Below are 25,949 nucleotides of genomic sequence, written 5' to 3' on the forward strand. Positions count from 1 at the left end.
TATCCCCATGCTTAGACCCATGCTTTGCCCATAGTAGATGTTCAATAAATGTATGTTGAATGAATGAATGACTTTGGGAGCTCATATTTTAGTGAGAGAGATGCACATGGCACATGCCGATGATTTAATATAATATGGTAGATAATAACTGGAGGCCAAATCAGTGCATGTATTAACGGAGCCCTTCCTGAACTACAAGAAAGAGCTTTCTGGATTTGATGTGCTGAGTGGAGTTTTGAAGTAGTGTATGAATCAGTCAGGAAAAGCAAGGAGTGAAAGGTTTCTGAATCTATAGGGTTTCTGAATCTGAAGCTTTAGGGAGGACCTCTGGAGGCACCCACAAAAGTGCCTCCCATGGCTCACAGAGTCCTCTCTCAAACTAGGACTGCCCTGTGCTTGGGCTTTCTCCTTCCTATCAGAGCCTGAGACTCCTTTGAGAGCAAGCATTTATTGAGCACTTACTATGGCCAGGCACCCTTGTCAACATTTCCACGGATGAACTCATTGAGTTCTCTTGACAAGCCTGTGAGGGCAGAACTATCATTAACCCCATGTCCTTGATGAAGAAACTGAGGCTCAGAGAAGCGAAGTCCTCCCCACCCCCTACCAAGATCACAGGTCAGGGTTGACACTCACCAGCCTGGCTTCAAGCACTTAGCTACCACATTGCTTCTCTTTTGGTTTCATGACTAAATCACTCCAGTCTCATGGTGACATATAGCAGTTCTCACTGTGCCATGGTTTTCATAACTATCATCTCTGGACTGATAGATCAGGGCAGTGAAGCAGGCCCACTGAGCCCTGGGCAATGACTACGAGAGGGGTGGGTGCAAAGAACAGTCCCCGAGTCACCCAACCTTGGCCCTAGGCTGGCCCCAGGCTGGCCCCATTCTGTCCTCTCCCAGGGACTTTGCACCCTGCGGGCCCCATCCGAAGAGGAAGGAGAGTTGACAAGCTTACCCGCTTCTCGTTGGTCTCGTTAGACGAGTTGTTCACATTAACCCCACAGGCCACGTCAGGCCTGGGGAAGGTTTCTGACCAGCCGCTCTGTGTGCAGTTTCGAAACATGGAACCTGTGGGGGCCAAGAGTCCTGTGGGTGAGCCGTGGGGACCAGGGAAAGATGGCTGGGTCTCCTGAGTGCCCTTGGCCATGCCTTAGGAGCAGCCTGGAGCTTCCTTCTGTCACTCTGTCCCCTGCTGCCTTTCTCTGAACCACTCATTTAGTTCCCAATTGGCCCAGCTGACCTCTGAAGAATATATGTCAGTCAGTTAGAAAAAGTGATGAGAAAGGTATGTAGGCAAGTGGGCCTAGAAGGGGCAGAGACCTAGGATGGATGTGTGTGTGTGTGTGTGTGTGTGTGTGTGTGTGTGTGTGTATGAGAGAGAGAGAGAGAGCGAGAGAGAGAGCGCGAGAGTGCAGCTGATCCTTGACACCTCGATCTACAAACCAGACTGGCCCTGAACAAACACCCCATCTCAGCCCCCAATCACTGCTTGTTTTGCTCCCACTGCCTCACCAACACTCTCACATCCCACTGTGACAAGCACCAGGGCTCCATAGACAAGAGAGGCTGGTTGACTCATGTCGCAGTATTCAGTAGTCCCCAAACCCCTTCTCAACCAGACCCCAGGCCCCAAATAGCCAGGCCACTGCAGAACTTCCAATGTCACTGATCCCCACTTCAGCTTGCTGCCCTTAGAGGCCCAGCCCCAATCCAGGGCTTTCTTAGACCCTTGTGCCACTGCAACTTCATCCTGGGCCTGACCACTCCCACCTGGGCCTGACCACTCCCTCCTAAGCTCCAAACTCAGCTCCAAAGTCCCTCAGTGCTCTGAGAGGGACTTGCCCTCCCCAAGCTCCACCTCTACTGGCTAACGTGCCACTTTAGGCACCTCCAGCACAGAACTATCCTGTGCCCTCACACAGTGCCAATGTCTTTTCTCCCTCCCCCAGCAGATGACGAGTTACTGAGGGATCTCCATGGCCTGTCCAGAGTCCTTGCTCATCAAACATTTTCTGACTGGCTGATTGGCTAGAAAAGCAAAGGAATAGGGATAAAGAGCCCACCCTAAGTTCTTCTGTGGAGAAGAGTGGAGAGCCTGACCACAGGGAGATTTTAGAGCAGGGGAAGTAGAGCCACCAGTCAAGAAGGGAGTCTTGAAAAGCTGCCAAGAGGAGTTTCCCTTCTTGGAATGAGTTGCCTAGTTGCGTCCTCTACTCTGGGCTGCCAAGGAGGGCCGAATTCTGGTGCGGGCGCTGCAAGGGTGAGGGAGCTGATTACAGCCCTGTAATAAGAGCCCTGCCACTGCTTTTGCTCCAATCTGTACCCTGTCCAGGGGCCCCTTCACCTCCCTATCTAGGCTGGCATGCTTATCCTAAAAGGCCCCAGGATCTGGGCCGCTGGCTCAAACAGGTTCCACCGAGCTGGAGAAATATGGCTGGCATTTCTAAAATCAGCCACTATGCTAATGTACAGATTCTGATCTAATCCTCAGAACATCCAAGTGAGGGAGGTGCTGCTGGCCTATTTTACAGACAAGAAAACCAAGGCTCAGAACTGGGCAACAGTGCCAGTGAGTCCATGTCCCATACGGTACCACTCTCCTGCCTGACCATCTCCCTGCAGACCCAGAGGCAGCTTCTAGCAACAGGAGACCATGGTTTTTGGGCTCTGAGCATGCCAGGCCTGTGAAGGCTCACGAGGCCTGAAGCACAGGCTTAGAAGCAGCCAGATCTGAGTTCGAAACACAGCACTGCCTCTTGGTTGCTGTGTGCCCTTAGGTGTACCACTTTCCTGTACCAAATGGGAATAATTACCCACACTGCAGGACTGAGCAAGAAATGCGATGGCACATGGAAATTGCCCAGGCTGGTGCCACATACAGAACAGACACCCCGGTGTTCCTCCCTGCTGCTTTTGGCCTTTCTGAAATAGAAGTGGTAGGACTCAAAGTCTTGGAATTTAGGGGTGGAAAATTTCTGTAATCAAGCCAAGGGTGGTAGGCTGTCAGATATGAAAGAATGGTGGTCAAATTTACGCCGGTTGTACAGGAAGGTGAGCTAAGAGAATACGAATGCCCTGGATCCCCAAACAGATTGTCAGACAGCGTGTGTCCACAGGCCGAGCTGCCAGTTTGAGGCCCTCTCCTCGTGACCCAGCAGGATTCTCAAGACAGAAGCTGCATATGATCCGGGCCAGGTGCCCAGGGCAGCTAACGAGACAGTATCCTTTGCTGACCAGGCCCTTGGCAGAGCTTCAGAGGAGACATGGTTGGGCTCTCTCTGAAGTCCCTTCAACCCCACTCACTTCCCGTGGGTTTAATGCCTAATAGTTAAGGGGTCCTTACCCAGGTTCAGCCAATGCACACCTCAAAGGCCCCTGAAAGAACGGTCAGTATTTCTGTGTACATACACGTGTGCAGTTTGAGGAAGAGCTAGTCCAATGCTTTCATCTGATTCTCAAAAGGCTCCAAGACCTTAATCAGGTTAGGGACCTCTACTACTTTAAGGTTCCAATCCTTACTAAAAGAGAAAGGAAAGGGGGGCAACGCCTGACCCTGTCTGGGAAATGTGTTTTTAAATAAGGAATTCTGGAAGACCAGTGCCCTTCTAAGATTCAAAGGAATGCATGCTAGAGGGAATATTCTAGACCCTGGCACACACAAACAGAGAAATACCTGGTGCCGAATCAAGCCTATAGTTTCTCCAGTCACCCAGACTGGGCCCATGTAGTATGCACCCTGAGATAGAATTAATTTATTATTTTCTACTTTCTAAAGGAAGGCTCCAGGACACCAGCTTGTCCTCACTGGGCACTCCTTCCTGGGTTGGGGTGGAAAGCCCTAGAATCCTGTGGGACACCACTGAGGGAAGTCTTATCTCTTGAGAGGAGACAAAGGAGCTGGGATTTAGCTAGAAGCCAGGTGGATCTACGGGGAGGGAAGACAGTAATGGGAAGATGGCTCTAGATCAGAGGCTGGCTTGGACTCGTCCTGACCTATGCTCCTGGGCTCGCCTGGCCCTGGACCTGGGGCTGGGAAAGAGCAGAGTGCACTCCCCGTCCCCCTCCCCCGCCCCCCGGGTAAAATGATCCCCATCCCCACCTCCTAGGGGCCGTGCCTAGCACTCAGCTGGCAGAGCCTCAGTGTGGACACGCAGGCAGGTCCTGCGGCTCCACAGCGACACCATGTGGCACCAAAAGAAACTGCAGCAGAGGTAGGTGTAGGATCCAAGCTTCTTTCCTCATGGCACGCAGGCAGAGTGGGTCTTGAGCAATTAAAGGGTTGGGGAGCCTCAAGAAGGAAACTCTAGTTAATGAGGCAGGCAGAGGTTCAAGCAATTGATTGGGGCGGGATGTGGCTATCAGCACAGCTCTGCCCCTCTGTGGGGGGAGGTGGAGGCACTGTGGCTCTGGGAAGGCTGTGAGGGGAGGGGTGGGAAAGGAGGAGGGCTACTAGTCCCTTCAACAGGAGAACTGGGCTAGTCAGGGAGGAACACTGGACGGGGAGTCAGAGACCAGGGTCTCATCCTGGCCTTGCACCTGACCAGCAAGTTACTCAAGGTCAACCATATCTGGATTAATTTCCTGTGTTCCGGGCTCCACAGACCTCAGAGACAGACATGGAGGGATCATGCCAGGAGATAAAGACTGTTGGTAAGTTTGCTGGTGTGTGTGAGCATGTGGGGGGATTATTGGGGGGAGAAAAGGAAGGACAAGAAGGGAGATGAGGGGGAGAGAAGAGACAAAGAAAGATATTTAAAATTTATTTCCAAGCACAGCCTTACAAGACTGGTGTCATTTATTCTACTCATTTTATAGGTGAGAAAATTGAAACTCAGAGACAATTTGAGTAACTTGGGCCCAGAGGCAGAGACTAGCACCTGCCTGGACCCCATATTCTCTTGTCCCTTGCAGTTAGATGTCGCCATATGACTGAGTTCTGGCAGAGGCAATGCGGGTAGAAGTGGTATCACCTTCAGGCTTGGTCCTTCAAAATCTCCCTTGGCTGATCCTTTAAGTCACTTCCCTTTGCCAGTCAGCCTGAAAGCTGTGTGCTGACACCACAAGCAAGAAGGTGCTAGGATGTCAGAATCGCCATGGAGAGAAGATCTTCCTGCTCATCAGGAACACCTATTTTGGACTCTCAGCATGCAGACACTGGTGAAGGCTTTGAGACTTGAGGATTTGTCTGTTTCGGCAGGTGACATTACCCAAACAGTAAACAGAGTGGTGGGATTCAAAATGGACTCTCTGGCCCCTTCCAATTCCTGTATCATCAGGTGCCAAGTGAAGCTGAGAGAGACAGTGAGCTATAGCAGCATGTTTCACAAATCTCTGTGTGTGTGTATGTGTGTGTGTATGCACTTGCATGCGCACATACGTGTGCCCATGTGTACTAGAGAATCATGGTGTGAAGAATTTACACTCCTCTCCCACACTGGTCTCATCTTTTTTGGTTCATTCTTGTTAAAAGCCTCATTGGGCAGCTTTTCCTGCCCAGCATGGATGAAGGAAAAGGGGCAGGGCCAGGCCAGACTTTAGACTTCAAATGACCCCACTAAGGGCAGGGGCTTCAAAGGCCATGAAATCACCTTGCCTTCATCCAGGGCCACCCCTACTGTAGGGCTGTAGGTCCACTTTGACCATGGCCTATAGAACAGGGCACAAGTTTTGAAGTCAGAGAAATCTGGGTTTGAGTCTTTTTTTCTCCATCTCCTAGCTGTGAACCTTAGGTGAACTGCTGAACCTCTCTTAGTCCCCATTATCATTACTCTTTACTGGGTCAAGTGTAGAGAGAAAAGGTCTGTGATTTCCAGGGGGTTTGTGATGACTAAATGCCTGGCACATAATGGAGCTTTAGCCAATGTTAGTCCCTGAGCACCCCCTGTCTGAGATGGCCTCCTCACTTCTCTGCCTGAAATTTAAAAAGTCCTTGTATACTGTAGCCTTCCTCAGGCATGAGATCCCCCGAGAAGCCAGGGGGTTCCTGGGAGGGCATAATTTATCAGCAGAGCCTGGCAGAACATGCACAGAGGAAGTAAGTGTTCTAAGGCCAGGCTGTGCCATGGTGGGACCCAGACACAGGGGCTTGGAGCAACCGCTTTGGCTGCTTAGGGGGCAGAAACATGGAAAGAAGGAGGGGAGGCCCTGAGTAGGAGCATGGGGAAGAGAAGCAAGCCGGACCTCCCAGTACATTGCCTCCTGCCCCCGTGCGTGGGACACTAAGGACTGCGCCCACCCCACACCCCTTAAGCAAGGTTTCCAATCCCTAAGCAGGACCCCGCCTCCATCATCCCCTAGAGAAGTTTGCTTGGACTAATGGCTCCAGGCCGAGGCCCCACCCAGAGGCCACCCACAGCCTCTCAGCCAGGACCCCTGGTCTGGACAGTTACCGTTTCTGCCTGTGAGGATCTGGAAGAATCGTGGGCACTCCACTTCCACAGTCTGTCCCAGAGCAGACGAGGGCCAGCAGCTCATGTTGTCCCAGAGCCCCTCGCAGCCTACCAAGAAGAGCACAAGCATCAGACAAGGATAGAGCATAGACCAAGGGCCATCCCCACCACCCTGTCACTATCCCCATCACCCCTGCCTGCCAGGAGTTCCCACTAGGTCCTGACTACTTGAGATCAGGAACCAATGGTGTCCGATGTGCCTTTTCATCTTTGGGACCTTGGACTCTGCCATCTTCATAGTAAGTGCTCAGTGTTGTAGACAAGGGAGGAAGGCAGGCAGGCAGGCACATTATCTCATATAAGCCTCACAAGCACAGGTCTGGAATTTTCTAGAGCAGAAGATGGACCATCTCTTGCCCTCAGCTTGCATTAAATGACTTGACGGCAGTGGGCCTCCATCCTGGCTGCAAGTATAACCATCTGGAGAGCTTTAAAAGCATATATAGTCTACGGCCATGCCACCCTGAACAAGCCCAATCCCATCTGATCTTGGAAGCTAAGCAGGGTTAGGCCTGGTTAGTACTTGGATGGGAGATCACCTAGGAAGACCAAGTGCTATAGGTGTAAAAAAATAAAATAAAAAAATAAAGGATTGTAAGCTGACAAGGTCCTTGCAATCTGTGAGGTCAACCAAGTGTTGCCTCACCTAAAAATAATAATAATAATAAAATAATAAAAACATATATAACTGGGTCCTACACTCAGGGATCCTGATTTAATTGGTCTTAGGTGGGGCCCAAGCATGATATTGTGTTAAAGCTTTCCAGGTAATTCTAATGTAATGACAACCCTTGCCCCATGATTCTCAAACTTCAGTTTGCGTTGGAAGCATCCAGAAGGCTTGTTGAAACAGATAGCTGGGCCCCACCCCCAGAGTCTCAGTGGAGCCTGAAAATTTGTATTTCTAACAAGTTCCCAGGTGGGGCTGATGCTCTTGGTCTGGAACCACGCTTTGAGAGCCACTGTCCCAGCTTTTGGAAGCAGCTACACCAGACTGGTTACTGCATTTGTAAGAGAAATGTTGTTGAGGACATTGCTTCCCAGCTCACTGGGTTTCTTTCACAAGGCCCCTCCCAGAAGGAGAACATGGTCTCAATGCAATGAGAAGCTGAACATGGTGAACAACTACTACATATCTGTCCTTAGAGACACTGAATTTGAGGCTGTTCCCTCTTTGACTTGGCTGCTAGGAAACTCAGAGGCAGACTTGTGGTCTACTTCTTATAACTGAAAGACTTGGAAATGAATCAAAAAGATTACCGGTGTCTTCAATGAAAAATGAGGGGTTGTCTAACCCCAATTTTCTGGGTTATCTGATTCTAGGGTCTCTGGACTTTTTTATTGTCTTTGGGGACTTTTATTGTCTTAGAGCTACTCTGCAACTCTGTAAGTTGTAGGTAACTGATAGCAATGCAAATGATTCTTGTCCATAGGCATGCAAATGAATTTTGTCCAATTGTATTTCAACTGGACCAAATTGTATTCAGCTGGTTTTGAATCTATTTGTAAATTCATTTTACCATTTTGCCTTATATGTCAGGTACTTTGAATTCTCTTATGAACTAGCGGTAACATCTTACCGGTTCTCTCATGAATTAAATATAATACTTGACAAGTATTCACTTTTCATTTGTATGCAAATTATGATTATACTCTCTTTTAAAATTTATCATTTAACATAATCAGCCACCAATTCTTCCAAAGTCGATCCCAGGGGAAGAAACTCAGGGAAATTGCTCCCCGTGACAGGCTTCTGCAGACCCATACCACCTGAGATGACATCGCTGTGGGCCGGTTTGGCGGGGGCCAGAAATAGAGCTGAGGTGACACTCATGAGATTAGCAGAGTCACCCCTCATCCAGTTTGGGGAACAGAGTACAGACTCCGCACCACAGAGCTCATGACCCCCAGAAAGAGCCAAGACTCTGGAGTCCCAAGGCCTGGGTTCCTGTCTGCCTCACCACCCATCAGTTGCCCTCGCCTATGTCTTCTCTTCCAGGGGAAACAAATGCCTTCCTCCTGAGGTTTTGAAGAGGAAGAGATGAACCTTCACATGGTGGGTGCAGGTGAAAGGCAGCTCCCACCTGACCGGTAAGGGAGGTGGTAGGGAATGGAGGAGAGAGATGTGGAGACAGGAGGGCAGGGTTTGGATGTGGCTCCCATAAGGATAGTCAAAGCATCTATGAGGTAAAGGACCAGGTGTCTGTGTCCTTTGAGGAATGTGGGAGATGAGAATATTCCTGAATATTCACCCAACACTGACAGTGAGCCCCGAAATAGGAAGGGCTTAAGCTTATCTCTATCTTGAACTCCCCGAGAGCGCCCAGGCAGGGTTGGGGCTGGTCCTCCAGACTTCAGCTGTGGACGCTGTTCACCAGACCTGAGCGGGGTATCCTGGAGCTCACAGGCCCCTGGGTGACTCTGGTCTCCCCAGCTGTCCTTGGAATGGTGACAGGTCCTGGGAGGGCCTTTTACAGATGATCCACAGTGTCTCTCCACTCAGAGCTATTCCGGCATCTGCAGCCTGGAGGATGAGGCTGGCCCCCTTGTCCTTTTTCCTTCTGCAGAGATCTCCATGCAGCTGCAGGTACCTCGTTTACAGTGCAGTCTCTCTGCCAGCTCAGCCACATCTTTTGTACTGGAAGCAGTGGGGGCCCTTCCAACTGTGAAGAAATTCAGGGGCTTCTTTCCTCACTTTAGGAGAAATGGATTCAGGGCTGGGGCTGACCAGGTCGCCAGGACACTGGCTTAGGGCTCTAGTTCATGACGCTGGACAGCCCATGTCCAGCTGGCCAGACAGATGGGGAGGGTGCCAGGGCATCTGGCAGGCTTCCTGACCTGTGTCATGTCAGGCAAGGCCCATAGGGACACTGGCCTGGTGATGCCAGAAGACAGGGTGGGAGTGGCTGGTAGCTGGTGGCTGGTGGCTGGTGGCTGGTGGCGAGAGGTGAGGGAGAGAGGATAGCAGACTTCCCTAATGGTAAGTGGGGTTCCCCTGCCAGCTGATTCACTGCCATGCCCTTCATATCAGCCATGTAGAGAGAAAAGACTGGGGACATCTAAGCCTGTTCTGGACATGCATTAGACATTGTGGAGTCCATAGGAGTCAGGCAGAGTCACTGCCCCAGTACTGAGGAACCCAGGCTCCAAGAGGTGAAGTGACATGTGCGGGGTGACAGAGCTGACCCTGGTGGAGCTGAGATCCTACCTGCCAGACTGACCCTTGTTGGCAGCAGACCTGGATGCTAACTCCACACAGTATTGCTCACATCCTGAGCACTGGAACATGGCCACGCTCCCTCCCAGCCTTGACTTTACTGTCCGGGCATGGAAGGCACAAGAACAGACCCAGGGTGCCCAGTGTGCAAGGAGCACACCCTGGGTGGCGTGCACTTTTAGCTGATACATGGTGGAATACTTTTAATCTTAATAGACAAACATTTTTAAAGAGAATTTTATATGTATTAAAAAGTTAAAGAGCTAGCATATCACATTTGTGATTTTATAGCTACTATTGTTTAGGATGGGGCTTAGTTTTCAAAAAAAGAAAAGTCAGTTGGAGAAAGGGGACTCGTGCACCGTTGGTGGGAATGTAAGCTGGTACAGCCGCTATGGAAAACAGTACTGAGGTTTCTCAAAAAGTTAAAAGTAGAACTATCATATGATCTATCAATTCCACTTCTGGGTATTCATCCAAAGGAAGTGAAATCAGTATCTCGAAGAGATATCTGCATCTCCATGTCCACTGCAGCATTATTTACAACAACCACGATATGGAAATAACCTAAATGTCCATCGAAGGAAAATGGATAAAGAAAATTTCAATAATAAAGTATCATTCAGCTTTAAAAAAAGAAGAAAATTTTGCCATTTGTGACAACATGGATGAACCTGGAGGACACTGTGCTAAATGAAATAAGCCAGACCCAGAGAGAGACAAATACTACATAATCTCACTCATACATGGAATCCAAAAAAATTAAAACTCATGGAAGCAGAGAGTAGAATTGTGGTTCCCGGGGGCTGGGGTCGGGGAAATGGGGAGAGGTTGGTCAAAGGAGACAAAGTTGCAGTTATGTGGGATGAATAAGTCTAAAATCTAATACATAGCACGATGAAAAAATTCAGTTGTTTGAAAGGAAAAATTATTAAGGATATATGAGTGCAGGGGCTGCGTGGCTGCTGCTGGGGTGGGGGGACTACGTCTGGGGAGCAGAGGTGGTCCGTGTGGCCCCCCGGCTGCTTTCAGGGACCTCCTTTGCTCCAGAGTGTGAGTGGAGGACCTCAGACCCCACTTCCCATCAGGTTCCTGCTCTGAGTTGGGGAAAGGAGGGAGGATATCATGTCCTGCCCTGCCTCCCCCAGGGAGCTCTGGCAGGGAAGGGACAAAGCACCAGACTCGGGTCACTGTGAGAACCTGGTAGTTTTAGGTCCAGAGCAGCAAAGCTTGCCACCTGAGTTAGGGATGAGGACAATTTAATGAGATAAGGGGTTGGTGAGCTTCATGAACAGAGCCACTGCTACTGAGCCACTAGGGAGGGCTCCCTGCCTCTGGAAAGGCAAGGCTGAAATAAAGATAAATTAGCTGCTTCGTGGGTGAGCAGGGCCCAGGACAGGTGAGGGGCATGCCTCCTATACCTCCGCCATCTTTAATGGGCACCTGTTGCCACTGACTGCCTGGCTGGAGGCCATGAGATGAAAGGCTGGGGAAGTTTAAGTGAGGAAACAAGAAAAGGCAACATTAGACCACAAATGCCATCTGAGAGAGCAGGGGTGCCTGCTGAGTGCCTGTGGCCCGAGTGGACAGCATGGGATACTGGCTTGAGGCAGCTGATATGGTAGAGATAGGATAAGCTTTGGACCTAAATCTACTGTGGGCCTGCCACTTACCTCTATGAGCCTCGGTTTCCTCCTGTATAAAATGGACATAGTAATATCCCCAGGACTTTAGTGGGAATTAGATGATTTGTGTGTGCAGTGCCGTATTTTCTCATCTATTAACCTTTGCTCCTTTTTTTCCTCCTGGTATTTTTTCCCTTTCTCTGTCTTTCCTCCTCAGATTACTGGTTCACAGTCTCAGAGGAGGAAAGGAAAAACCTAAAAGCCCCTGGGGGTTAAAGAGAAATTCTAGCGTAATCAGAATGCTTGGGAGGAAACAGAAAAGGAGCAAGACTTCCCTCAGACTGGGAATAAAGGGAGGGGAAGTGATGAGTAGGACATAGAAGGTTCCAGAATGAGACATTAGTGTCCTGCTGCCTGTCGGCTCCAATGGTGGGATAGCCCAGAAGAGAGATGGCTGTGGGGTCATGTCCAGATCAGCAGGACACAAACAGCCTGGCAGAGCCCATGCCTCCCTGTGAAGCACAGAAGGAGTCACGGGAGCTGAAATACTGTCTGTCGGCCACCACTCCGTGGAGCAAAGCTCAAAACCAGATGGGCTCCCTCAGACACCATGGCACCGTGTGAATCTCTGAACTCTAGGGCACATTGTGAGGAAGACCCAGAAAGTACCAAGGCTTAGGTTTCTGCCATCCCAAGAGAATTCAGCCAGAATTAAAGTTATAGAAAATGGAGAAAGTTCTACCTTTGCCTACCCTGGAGTTTATAGACAAAGATTGATTTCCTTCATGCTGTGAAATCCCCTGGCACGAGGCCCGCCCAGGGTGGACACTCAGTAATATCAGCTTCCTCTGTCCTGCCACTACCCTGGGATAGAGAAGTGGCTCCAGAGGCAGGTCTGGTGATGGGGAAAAGGTGATCCGAGAGGGCAGGACAGTGCCTTGGCAATGCCTAGATCCCTCATCCAGCCCGGTGCCTGGAGACCAGCCTGCCAGCTCTCTGCTCACTGCAGCCTGCCCTGCGCTCACCCACAGAGGAGTGTCCATCCTGCAGTCCTTGATTTATTTATAAATGAGCTCAGATGGCCTGACAATAACCTGAGACTATTTGGGGAGCAATGTGTCAGGCTGAAGTGACATGGGGCCACGATCAAGCCAGGCCACCCAGGGCCAAGCTACATTGGGCAGTGAGTCTTCCATCCCTCCATGCCCCCTGCATGCTCCCTGATGCTCACCATGCCTGCTAATGGAGGTCACCAGCGAGTCCAAACTCCTCTTGCTGTGCCCCCACATGTCCTCTTCTAACTTTTGCTTTTGTCAGTGTTAACTCTTTGCTCCTTCCTGGAGCTGCTGTATCTGCCTCCCTGGAGCTTCCATGATCCCACTCACATCCCTTCACCTTTTCTCCTCCCCAAGACCCCATGGTAGTTCAGAAGCACCTGATTTCTAGTTTTGTTATGTCTCCCCTTGCTTTTCTCAGCCTACCCGTAGCCCTATCTCTAGACCATCCAAATGGCAACCTGGTGAGGTTTCCTTGGCTTTGCTAATGACCTGACCGACAGTATTTAGGTCAGGAAAGGTGCTGCCTCTTGGTGATGGCTGGACCTCATGCAGCAGTGGTCGGGATGGGGTTGGAGGAACTGAAGTTTCAGGATAGCAAAGGTGTTTAAAAGCACAGCACAGGAGGAAGAGCTAAAGAGCCTGGGATGTTTCTCTTTAAACCAAGAAGCACAGCCCTTTCCAAGAGATGAACTGCCTTGGAAGTAGTGAGTTCCCCACCACTGAAAGTATCCAAGCAGAGAGCGTCATGGAATTAGGAGACTGGGTAATGCTTGAGTCACTGAATGGAAGCTGCACTAGATGAGATAAAGAGCCCTTCAGACCTGAGGCTGAGGCTGCGTCCTTGGAGCAGCTGCCACATCTCCCTGCGGGAGGCCAGCTTGAGGCAAGCTTCTGAGCACTGTATGCTGAGCCCTCCCACTCCCGAGAACTGCACACACTGTACCCTGCCCCAGAGAATCCTCATTCACTCCAAGAACTCTTCTTCACCTGGTCTAAAGCTCTTAGTTTCACACCACCTCTCACACAGATTAAAGATTAATTGGCATGGACAATCTCTAACTAGAAAATCCTCAGGATTTAGTGTCAAAAAATTTGGGCTGAAAGTCCTGTTTTTGCTCTGGGTGATCCTGGGCCTTTCAGAGCCTCGATTTCAGGACCTCGTGGCGCAATGGTAGTGCATCTGACTCCAGAGCCTTGATTTCCTCATCTGTGAAATGGGCACAATGATACTTACTGCACAGGTTGCTATGAGCAGTAAAAAAAAAAATATCTAAAATGTTAGAAAACGTAAGCTACTTGTTTCTAAAAACTGAATCGTGTCAAGGAAAGGACAGGGAGAGGTGAGCTGTGGGTGGGGGGAGGTGTTTGGCTGCCAAAGGCCATCAGGAGCCAGAAGGGAACCCCAGAAAAGGACTTGGGAATGTTTGTTAGGAAAAAAACACGTTAAAAGCCAGCACGTATGAAATACTGACACGTGCTTCAATGTGGGTGAACCTCAAAAACATTACGTTCTGTGGAAGAAGGCAGACACAAAAGGTCACATATTGTATGATTCCATTTACATGAAATGTCCAGAGTCAGCAAATCCATAGGGACAGAAAATAGATTAGCGGCTGCCAAAGGCAGGGGCGAGGGGAGGGTGAGGAGTGATTATTTAGTGGGAAGGGGTTTTATTTTGGGTGAGGAAAATGTTTTGAAACTAGATAGAGGTAGTGGTTGCACAGCATTGTGAATATTCGTTCTGACTTTATTAACAATTAACTAATGCCATTGAACTTCTCACTCTAAAATTATGTGCATTGCACCTCAATAAAAAAAGCACCCCCCACCCCCCTCCCCCCAAAATGTAGCCAGCCCATTCCTTCCTGCCCATGTTGTTTGGGAGTGGGCAACCAGCTGGCTGAGACAAGAAGAAAAAGATGGCATGTCCCCATCTTGAAGGTGAGGACACTAAGGCCCAGAGAGGATCAGTGTCTTGCTCAAGGTCACACAGCCCCTACGTGACAGTAGCACATATGCCCAGGTCTGACTGCCAAGGCCACACCTTTCTTGCCACCACGCTGTCTCTCTGGAACATTCTTCCCTAGGGAAAGCCAAAGCCCTTGTACCAGCCAGCTCTGAGGGGGTATCGGCTTCTGTAAACAGAGCAATAAATAGCCCGGGAGAGCAGGACATGCAGCTAATAGGGCGACCCTGAAACATTCCCACAAAATGCTGGGGAGGCCTTGGCTATGTAACCCGGAATAGCTGAAGAGTTAATTTTTTATTTGTGATAAGTGTGCCAGGCTTGGTGACAGCTCCGTTGAGCGTTTCCTGTGATTTGTCTGGAGTTCAAATATTAACTTCCTCCCCAGGGAGGACCGAGCAGCTTAATCATTAACCCTGTGCCTCCGAAAGAGAGTCCTGCCAGCCCCTCCCTGCCTTGGGTGTCAGCCCTTCTTGGGGATGGAGGTACTGTGGGCCACGGGCCTCTGTGGCCTGGGGACTTTTGGAGTCATGCTCCTCGGGAGAGCTGCTGTGGCCAGCAAGGCCTGGGTTACAGGGCTAGGCTGAAACCTGGGTGACCTCAGCCTCAGCCCTGCCACCCGCCTGGTTCTGATGTGGATACGATGGACTGTGCTCAATCCCAATGGCTCTACCCTTTGTCATTCCTCCTCCTTTCTCAGTCCTTGTGGGAATTTTCCCCTCGTCCACCACATCTGTTCTAAACTCCAAAATGGATCTTTGGCTCTGCTTATCAACCTCTCAGCAGAGCAGGGCTGAAGATTTTCCCAGCAGGCCAGGGCATTGGATATCTTCTGTCTTGGGGGCTTTCAAAGCAACAGACCTCTTTCCCTGAATGAAAACTGCAGAAGGCCAACATGCAACATGCAGAAGGCCGAGTGGCCTGAGCCATGTGTGGCAGAGTGGGGCCAGGGTGGGGCCAGCGTGGCTACCCTTTCACTCACTGCCCTTAGCCTTGCCAAACACAATCTCAAATATTGCAAATCCAGCACATGCTTTTCTCATATAAGGAGAAGAGAAGGACGAGGTTTGGACCTTACCGACGTCTCCAAAGGGAATTAGAAGCGGAACCAGTGTAGGGGTCCCTAACGAGCTTTCTCAGCCCTGGATGCACAATTAGGACCACATGGAAGCCTTAGGGAAAAGAAATGACCAGATCAGTCCACCTGGGCATGGGCATGCTTACAGTTTCCCCAAGGACTGTAAATGTGAGGTCGGCATCCATTGGATGACTGGGTAAGTAGTTCATGGGAGAAGACTCTGTGCAGGTGGGCAGAGGGCCCAAGTGGACCCCACCTATCCATGGCAGAGGTCAGCCTGTCTGTGATAAAGAGCTAGGGCAGAGATGCCATCAGGGAAGCTCTCTGCTGAGATGAGATGTCCTACCTTCATGTGTTTTCAACAGCGCCATGAGATCATAAGATTGTTATCTCCATTATAAAATGGGCAAGTTTGGAGCAGAAGAGTGAAGTCTCTCTCCCAAAGTGGCAGAGAGGAAGCAGCAGTGCTGAGATTTTGGCTGGCTCCATCTGTCCCACAGCCTTGCACTCAGTTCACCAGATCCAGCCTGTCAGTGGACTTGCAGCCGACTGCCTTCTCCCACGGTTGCAAGAGTGACTCTACCTTTGCACTGGCGGAGCCCAGCAGGAGCATCAGCGCACCCAGAAGGTTGAGCAGGAGGCCCAAGCCAATGGAGTCACTTGGGGCTTGAGTGGGATAAGCAGTCGCTCAGTGTTCTTTATGGGAGGATCTAGGAGGGCTAGGAACTCACTTTTCTGCTCCCAGGTTGGGCTCTGGAGAGCATCCCTTCATGGGTGACATGGGTTACACTGCTCACTTCAATTAATTTGTGACAAGTTGGACAAGCTGGAGGTCATTCACATCCTCTGTGGGTTCCTCGCTCCCTTAAAGTCTCTGCCTTATCTCCTACTCTCTCTTTAGGGGCAGGTCTTTTTTGTTTTCTCCTCTCTCCCTGCTCCCAGTCAAGTATTTACACTCGCTCATTCGGTCCACAAACACACACTGAGTACCTGGTCTTGCAGGCTCTGTACCATGCACTGAGGAAGAAGAGGAGAAAAACACGATTCCTGCTTCAGGCCGAGGCAGGGAAAGTCCAGTAAACACATCTCTATAATGGAGTGCAGAGGTGCTAGGAGGGAGAGAAACAGAGGCTCCTGCAGGAGCCAGGTGGCTGGCTACACCAGTGGAGCTAAGGGTAATCAGGAAGTAATTCCTGGAGAGTTTTTAAAAGGATAGTGGTTAATAGAGTGAAGAAGAGAGAATGGTGTAGCAGAGGGATCAGCATGTCCAAAGGCCCAGAGGAACTGACACATGAAAGGAACTGACACAGTCAAGAAATTGCAAGCAATTTGGTTGAGGCATGTGGAAATGTTTGAGCTGGCCGGAGGCATGGACAAGGGCCAAGTCAGGAGCCGGATCTCATCCTGGAACCACTAGAGAGCAATGGGACATTTGAAACATAACAGGTGCTAAACTTCGACATAACCACCCCTTACTTCTCAATATGAACTGAAATCACTATTATCTGTCCCAGAGGCTCGGTGTTCCAAGCCTTAGCTCTCAGGGACGCGTGAGAGCTCCATGCCCTGTCACTGGGATTTTAGGCATTCACCTTAGGAACATGCAGACAAAGGGCAGCTGCTAACTCTGCTGTACTCAAGGCTTGCTTCGTCAGTGCCTTGCTCTCTGCTATTCCAGACAGTTTCTGGGGTAGTAGGAGGCCCAGGAAATCAGGAGGCTTTGTCTCAATCATGTCCCCACAGGCAGCTCTCATAGAGAGGAAGGAAATGCTTGAACTGTGAAAGAAAGTCATCCTGTTCTTGTCCCTCAGGCAGCAGATGGGTGAATTAGCTAAAGCATACTGCAACACCAAATAGCTTGGCCTCTGCCACTTTGACACCCTGATTTTCCTCCTGTCTCTGGCTGCTCCTGAGGATGAGTGCCCACTCCTGGGGACTTCCTCTTCCCCCTCTCACATCCTCACCACGGGCAACCGCAGCCTAATTGCCGCCTGTACAGAAGAATCCCCAGCCCTGATCTCTTAAAGGCTCAGCTTCACATGTCTAAAGCCCAACTCATGGTCTTCTCCCCCAAAATAGCTGGTCTCCCTTCACTTCTTTCTGCAGTTGCTCAAGTCAAACAGTTGAGGGTCTTCCTGGACATCTTCGCTCCTGAACCCATCACCACGTCCTGCCGATGTTACCACGAAGCAGCCCTTACCTGTGTCCACTCCTCTCTGCCTCCTCCCCCTGGAGCAGACCTTGCCCATGTCTCCTTTGTCTTTACCTTTTCTGCACACACCAACCCACTTTCAGATGCTGGCCCCCAAATTCCTTTGTCTGAGGGCTTTCTCTAGCTGTAGACACCCACTTTGCTCCCAAGCACAGCAGGCTGAAAGTGCAAGGGAATTAATGCTCCCTCCCCAGAAGCAGTCCCTGGCTCTGACTGATAGGGAGCCAGGGGACAAATACACCAGCACCTTTTTCACTCCCAGGCTTGTGTGCTGTATTGGCTGAAGTGCTCCAGGGGAATTAAGCTCCTGTTGCCCCTCAGCTATAATGCAACGTTTTCCAGACTCCTTCCCTTCTCTGTCTGGTTCCCCCACACCTCTACTGTTTTTTCCTGGAATCACCTGCCAAATAAACTGCTTGCATTTGAATATTTGTCCCAGGGCCTGATTCTGGGGAACCCAAATGAAGACATGCTGTCTAGTCTCAATAACTATTATCTCTTGTGTAGACCACCAACCTCGCAATGTGTCTCTCTGAACTTACTCCTGTCCTTCTCCAATGCACCTTCCACACTGCATCAAAGATGATCTTTTCATAATGCAGGGCTTTCCATCACTCGTAGGATCAGGATGAAAATTCTCCACGTGGTCAGTAAGGTCCTGAATGCTGTGGCCCTGAAGCTTCTCAAGTTCACGTTGCAGCAGGCTTCCTCTCATCCCAAGGCTGTGTTCCAGGCACAGTGGTCTTCCTCAAACGTACCATGCTCCCTCCCACCAGAGGGCTGCTCCCCTGTTCTCTCTGCCTGCGTGCTCTTTCTCCTTTTCTTTGCCTAGTAATTATTATACATCCTTAGGTACCAGCCAGACATCACTTCCTCAGGAAAGCCTTCCTGGAGTCACAGACCAAGGCAATTTGTCATTATTCGACTAACAGCGCCTGCTCCAGACAGAGTCATAATGGCTGTGGCAAAGACCCTCTGTTGCCCATTCTCTTTTCTCACGAACAAAATATAACCTTGTTCAAGGCAGCCACATGCACAGCTAAAAATCTCAAGCTCCAGCCTTAATTATAGCCAGGAGTGGCCACACAGTTCAGTTCTGGCTCATGCAGTGTAAGTAAAAGGCCCCTGGAGAGTTTAAGGAAAGAACAACTTTCCAGTATATCTCATCCTCCCTTCTTGTGACTTTCTTCTCCTTCCTGCCAGAAACTTAGGTGCTCTCCTCTCCTCTCTGGAGGCGTAGCAACTATCTTTTGACAATGAGGGATATGCTGCACATGCCTCATTGCAGAAAGACAAGACGAAAGAATTTGGGAGCTGATGACATCCTGGAACTTTACACCAGTTCTGGTCTTTTATACTATGCAAAAAACCAACTCCTGTTTAATGAAGTTAGTGTACTAAGCTTCACTATGTGCAGCAAAATGCATTTCTAAGTGATAAGAGAGGAGACTATGTACCTTTTTTCTTGCCATTATGTCTTTTATTCTCACCATTCCCACCTCATTACGGTAAAAGTTAAGTATTTTGTGAATGAATGCTTTTAAATTTACACCAGCTCCATAAAGTAGATGTGAAAACTGAGGCTCAGAGACATTAAGTACTTTTTCAAGATCATATAGGTCTGTCTAATTTAAAAGACAGACCTATGGGGCCCTCCCCTGTCTTCCTTTTCCTTTTCTTTTAAAAATGGAGGTAAAATTCACATAATGGAGATCAGGCAGGGCTGCTTTCTCCCTTGAGCCCCAAACACATTTTGTTGTCATTGCCACATCTGGTCAGGCAGTAGTTTTCCCCTGAGCTGCTAAAAAAGGACAGACAGGGAGAGGAGAAGGCCTTGGCAGAGATGGGTGAAAGACTGAAGGAGGCAGCAGCACAGCAGGCGTAGCAGCTTAGGAGCGGCAGAGTTCCTGAGAGTGTGAGAGCACAGCAGTGGTGGGGATAGAAGGAGTCACTACCTTTGCCATGCTGGACAAGAAACTGGACAACCAACAGCTCAAGAATTTCAAGAACAAAGGCCATAACTTAGAGAAAAGAATATTGCAAAAGGATATGTATAGTCTATAAGCCGACAAACTGGATAACCTAGATGGAATGGATAAATTCCTAGAAACAAACAACCATCAAGACAGAAGCATGAACAAATAGAAAATCTGAGCAGACCTCTAACTAGTAAGGAGATTGAAGCTGTAATAACTACAAAAAAAGCCCAGATGGCTTCCCTGATAAATTCTGTCAAACATTTAAAAAAGAATGAATACCAATCCTCCCCAAACTCTTCCAAAAAACTGAAAAGGTGGAAACACTTTCAAAATCATTCTGTGACCAATATTATCCTGATACCAAAGCCACACAAAGACTCTACAAGAAAAGAAAACTGCAGATTAATATCCTTGATAAACATTGATGCAAAAATCCTCAACAAAATACTAGCAAACTGAATTGAATAGCACATTAAAAGGATTATAAACCATGACTAAGTGGGATCTATTCTTGCAACACAAGCATAATTCAACATATGAAAATTCATCAATGTAATACACCATATTAATAGAATGAAAGACAAAAACAATATAATCATCTAAATTGATACAGAAAAAGCATTTGACAAGATTCAATACCCTTTCATGATTAAAAAAAAAACTTATACAGGAATAAAAGAAAATTTTCTCAAGAAAATAAAAGCCATGTATGAAAAGCCCACGGCAAATATCACACTCTATTGTGTAAGAGTGAAAGCTTTTCCTGTAAAAGCAGGAACAAGACGAAGATGCTCACTTTTGCCACTTGTATTCAGCACAGTACTGGAAGTTCTAACTATGGTAATTAGGCAAGAAAAATAAATAAAAGGCATTCAAAGTGGAAGGAAAAAAAGTAAAATTATCTCTGCTCACAGATGACATGATCTTATATGCAGAAAACCCTAAAGAGTCCAAAAAACTGTTAGAACTAATCAACACAAAAATCAATTGTATTCCTATACGCTAATGAGGAATAATCTGAAAAAAAAATGAAGAGAGAAGTCCATTTATAACAGCATCAAAAAAAATACTTAGGAATAAACTAACAAATGAAGTGAAAGATTTGCAAACTGAAAACTACAAAATGTTGCTGAAAAAAATTAAAGAAGGCACAAATAAATGGAAAGATATCCTATGTTCATGAATTTGATGACTTAATAGTATTAAGATGTCAATACTACCTAAAGTGATCTATGGATTTAGCAATCTCTATCAAAATCTCAATGACAGAAATATTTTGTTTAGTATTTATTTAGTATTTATTTCACATTATTTGCATAAATAGAAAAATCTATCCTAACATTTTTAATTGAATCCCAACGAACCTGGAATAGCCAAAACAATTTTGAAAAAACAAATTTGGGGATCTCACATGTTCTGATTTCAAAACTTACTACAAAGCTACGGTAATCAAAACGTGTTATTGGCATAAAGACTGATATATATTATAGACCAATAAAATAGAATGGAAAGCTGAGAAATAAACCTTAACATAATGGTCAAAGGAATTTTATGCCAAAACTATTTAATGGAAAAGGATAATCTTTCAACAAATGGTGCCTGGAAAATTGGATATCCACATGCAAAAGAACGAAGTTGGAATCTTACCTTACACCATGTAGAAAAATTAACACAGAATGGACCAAAAACCTGAATATAAGAGCTAAATCTACAAAATTCTTAGAAGAAAACACAGGGGGAAATCTTCATAGGATTGGATTTAGCAATGATTTCTTGGATATGATACCACTAAAAAGAACAGACAACAATTGTAAAAATAAATACATCAGACTATATCAATCTTAAAAACTTCTGTGCATCAAATGATACAATCAACAGAGTGAAAGGGCAATCTATACAATATGAGAAATTATTTGTAAATCATATATCTGATAAGAGGTTAATATCTAGAATATACAAAAAATTCCTACAACTCAACAACAAAACAAACAACCCTATTTAAGAATGGGCAAAGGACTTCAAAAGACATTTCTTCAAAGAAGACATACAAATGTCCAGCACATGAAAAAATGCTCAACGTCACCGACCATTAGGGAAATACAGATCAAAACCACAATGAGATACCACCTCACACACATTAGGATGAGTACCATCAAAAAACAAAGAGAAAATAACGAGTGTTGGTAGAGATCTGGAGAAATTAGAATCTTTATGCACTGTTGGTGAGAATGTAAAATGGTGTAGCCACTATAGAAAATAATATAGTGCTTCCTCCAAAATTAAAAATAGAATTACAATATGGTCCAGAAATTCTACTTCTGGGTATATACCTATAAGAAATGAAAGCAGAGATTTAGAGATATTTCCACACTCATGTTCATAGCACCATTATTCACAATAGCTAAAACTAGATGCAACCCAAATGCCCTTCAGCGGAGGAATGGATAAATAAAACGTGGGATCTTATTCTGCCTTAGAACAGAAGGAAATTCTGGTATATGTTACAACATTGATGAACTTTGAGAACATTGTGCTAAGTAAAATAAGCCAATCACAAAAAGACAAATATTATGTGATTCCACTTCCATGAAATACATAGAACAGCCAAATTCATAGAAACAGAAAGTAGAATAATGGTTTCCCAAGGATAACAGAAGGCAGAAAAGGGAGTTGTTAAATGGATGTAGAGTTCCAGCTTTGCAAGATGAAGAATTTTGGAGATTGAATGCACAACAATGTGAATATACTTAACACTACTGCATCGTACACTTAAAAATAGTTAGGATGGTAAATTTTATGTTATGTGTTTTTATTACACTTACATTTTTTAATTTTAAAATTATTAAGACAGTAAACTTTATGTTATATATATTTTACTACAACTAAAAAAAAAACTGACAATACCAAATGCTGACAAGGATGTGGAGCAACAGGTGCTATCATTCCTTGCTTGTGGGAATGCAAAATAGAACAGCTATTTTGCAAGACAATTTAGCAGTTTCTTACAAAACCGAAAATACTCTTACTATATGATCCAGAAATTATGGTCTTTCGTACTTATCCAAATGAGTTGAAAACTTATGTCCACACAGAGCACCTTTATTTATAATTGACCAAACTTGGAAGTGACCAACATGTCTTTCAGGAGGTGAATGGATAAACTGTAGTACACCCAGACGATGGAATATTATTCAACTTTGAGAAGAAATGAACTATTAAGCCATGAAAAGACATAGAGAAAGCCTTAAATGTACATCAATAAGTGAAAGAAATTAATCTAAAAAGGATACATATTGTATGGCTCCAACTATATGACATTCTGGAAAAGGCAAAACTATGGAGACAGTAAAAAAAAAGATCAGTGGTTGCTAGGAGTTAGAGAAGAGGGAGAGATGAATAGGTAGAACCCACAAAATATACAATACTAAGAGTGACGCTATTGTAAACTATGGATTATGTGTCCATGTAGGTTTATCAATTATAATAAATGTGCCACTCTGTATAGGATGTTAATGGCTCCCCTACCTACCTAGCTGTGTGTTTGGGGCGGATGAGAACCAGGAGTATATGGAAACTCTCAGTACTTTCTGCTCAATTTTGCAGTGAATTACTCTAAAACAATTGTGTTTGTAAAAAATTACATAATGTTAAATTAACCATTAGCCATTTTTAAGTGCACAATTCAGTGGCATTTGGTACATTCACAGTATTGTGCAACCATCTCTATCGAGTTCTAAGACATTTGCACCATCACCAAGAGGAAACTCCTAAGCAGTAACTCTCCATTCCTCCTCTCATTAGTGCTTGACAAGCACTGATCTAATTTTTGTCCTTACAGACTTACCTAATGTGGGCATTTCATATAAGTAAAATCATATAAGGTAAATGCTGTGCTCACCTCCTCCCATGACCACATATAAAGTTACAACTAAACTACAGAACAACCATCATTGAGTATCGCCTGAAGTCTAGCTGACCAGAAGTCCTATAATGAAGGACGTACAGAAAAAGCCACAATGAGACTGGTAGGAGTGGCAAAGATGAAAGATGGGCTGGTCACACACCCATGTATGGCAGTTAAAAATTGGGAGAAATATCTCAGCTATGGAGGTCCCCCCTGAGGAGTGCAGAGTCTCAGCCTCACACCAGGCTCCCAAGCCCAGTGTTCCAGGGCCAGGAAAAGAAGGCTCCATAACTTCTGGCTATGAAAACCAGCAGAGATTGTGGCTGAATGAGACAGAGGGCTGCTGGAATTCTCAGTGTTTCTCTTAAAGGGATGGTGCACAGACTTACTCGCTGACAGACTCACTCCTTTGAGCTCTAGTGCTGGGGCAGTAGTGCAGAAGGCACCAGGGACATATGGGGAGGACCTGAATTGTCTGGCTTCAGGGCAAGGGCTGGAGGGGCAGCTTTATCCCAGACAGAAGTGCTCACAGAAGCCATTATTCCTTTGTTGAGCCCTCACTTCCACCCAGCCTGCACACACAGGCAGGCACCACATTTGAATCTCCATCAATCTGGCTAACACTATTCGCCACCCGCCCCCCGCCCCCCGCCCACTGCCCGCCGTGATTACCTGAGACTCTGCCCCGCCCAACTTGCAGGCCCACCCAAGCCACTTCCAGTGGCTTTTCTATATAAATGGCCTGTCTTGGCTCATGCTGTGGACTTTATAAAATTTCTCAAAGGTTCACAAACCCCAAACAAACAGCATCTGGCCTCGGCATGCCCTGTTCTTCTTGCTAAGCAGCCCCAAGCTTGGCACTAGGGCAGCCACTCTCATTTCATAGCTTTGCCTTCCCCAGGCACCTCTGAGCCCAGCACAAGTGGCAGCCATCTACAGATCACTTTGTAGCTCATACCAGGTGTCCTAGGGCAGGGCACAGGCAATGGCTGACCTTGGTCTGCAACTGAGTCGGTTCCAAGATGCCCCAGAGCCAACATATCCAGCGGCCAGCTTCAGACCACATCAGAACACCACCCAACAAACTCCATAAATGACATACCCAAATGGCAGACTCGGCAGACACCAGAGCCCTGCTAAAGTGAATCCTGTTCCACAGGGTCAGCCCCTGCACAACAGCTCCTCTGCTGTAGTCACAGCCAGTCCTCACAATGATCAACTTGAATGTAAATCCCTCCCAATGTTGTGCCAACAGCAATCAAGGCACAACTACAACAGGAGGGCATATGCAACTCACACTAGGGACACAACTGGAGCACCCAGCTCAGATGCAGGGAGACTGCATCACTAGGCCCCACAGGACACCCACTATGTAAAGCCACTTTACCAAGACCGGGAGACATATCAGTTTTACCTGATACATAGAAACAACCATAGAGAGGCAGCCAAAATGAGGAGACAAGAAACATGTCTCAAATGAAAAAATAGAACAAAGCTCCAGAAAAAGAACTAAACAGAATGGAGACAAGCAACCTCTAGATGCAGAGTTCAAAACACTAGTTATAAGAATGCTCAATGATCTCAGAAAACACCCAATCAGAACAGAAAAAAGAAAAAAGAATCCAAAAAGAATGAGGAATGTTTAAGGGGACTCTGGGACAACATCGAGTGTACTGACATTATCATCCTGGGGGTAGAAAAAGGAGAAGAGAGAGAGCAAGAAACTGAAAACCTATTTGAAAAAATGATAGAAAACTCCCCTACCCTGGCAAAGGAAATAGATACACAAGCCCAGGAAGCACAGAGAGACCCAAACAAGATGAACACAAAGAGGCCCACAGCAAGACACATCATAATTAAAAGGCTTAAGATTAAAATGAAATAGGGAGCCTTAAAGCAGCAACAAAAAAGCAGTTAGTTACCTACAAGGGAGTTTCCATAAGACTGTCAGCTGATTTCTCAACAGAAACTTTGCAGACCAGAAGGGACTGGCACAAAATATTCAAAGTGATGAAAAGAAGGACCCACAATCAAGATTACTCTACCCAGCGAAGCTATCACTTAGAATCAAAAAAAAAAAAAAGAAAGAAAGAAAAAAGAAAAGAAAAAAGAAAAGAAAAGAAAAAAATAAGATTAAGAGCTTCCCAGACAAGAAAAAATTAAAGGAGTTCATCATCACAAAACCAGTATTACAAGAAATAGTAAAAGGGTTTCTTTAAGAAGAAGAAAACAAAGATCAAAAATGTGAATAATAAAATGACAATAACTACATGTTTATCAACAATTACTTTAAATGTAAATGGATTAAATGCTCCAATCAAAAATCATAGGGTAGCTGAATGGATAAGAAAGCAAGACCCTTACATATGTTGCCTATAAGAGACTCGCCTCAGATCAAAAGACATGCACAGACTGAAAGTAAAGGAATGGAAAAGGTATTTCATGAAAATGGAAAA

The 25,949-nt window shown here is 46.8% G+C and overlaps 1 protein-coding gene and 1 pseudogene across 1 annotated transcript in view; one reads left to right on the forward strand and one right to left on the reverse strand.

Moving 5' to 3' along the window:
- Nucleotides 1–25,949, reverse strand: part of SCTR (secretin receptor) — an 81,431-nt gene that overhangs the window by 29,673 nt on the left and 25,809 nt on the right. Inside the window, exons 3-4 of the mRNA XM_023534143.1 lie at nucleotides 6,395–6,502; nucleotides 961–1,073 (exon numbers count right to left, since the gene is read on the reverse strand). Coding sequence (XP_023389911.1) covers nucleotides 961–1,073; nucleotides 6,395–6,502 — 221 coding nt within the window. The remainder of the gene's footprint in view (nucleotides 1–960; nucleotides 1,074–6,394; nucleotides 6,503–25,949) is intronic.
- On the forward strand, nucleotides 6,900–7,018 carry LOC111743735 (annotated as a pseudogene).

The sequence above is a fragment of the Pteropus vampyrus genome, unplaced genomic scaffold, assembly GCF_000151845.1.
Source record: "Pteropus vampyrus isolate Shadow unplaced genomic scaffold, Pvam_2.0 Scaffold120, whole genome shotgun sequence".
Classification (NCBI taxonomy): domain Eukaryota; kingdom Metazoa; phylum Chordata; class Mammalia; order Chiroptera; family Pteropodidae; genus Pteropus; species Pteropus vampyrus.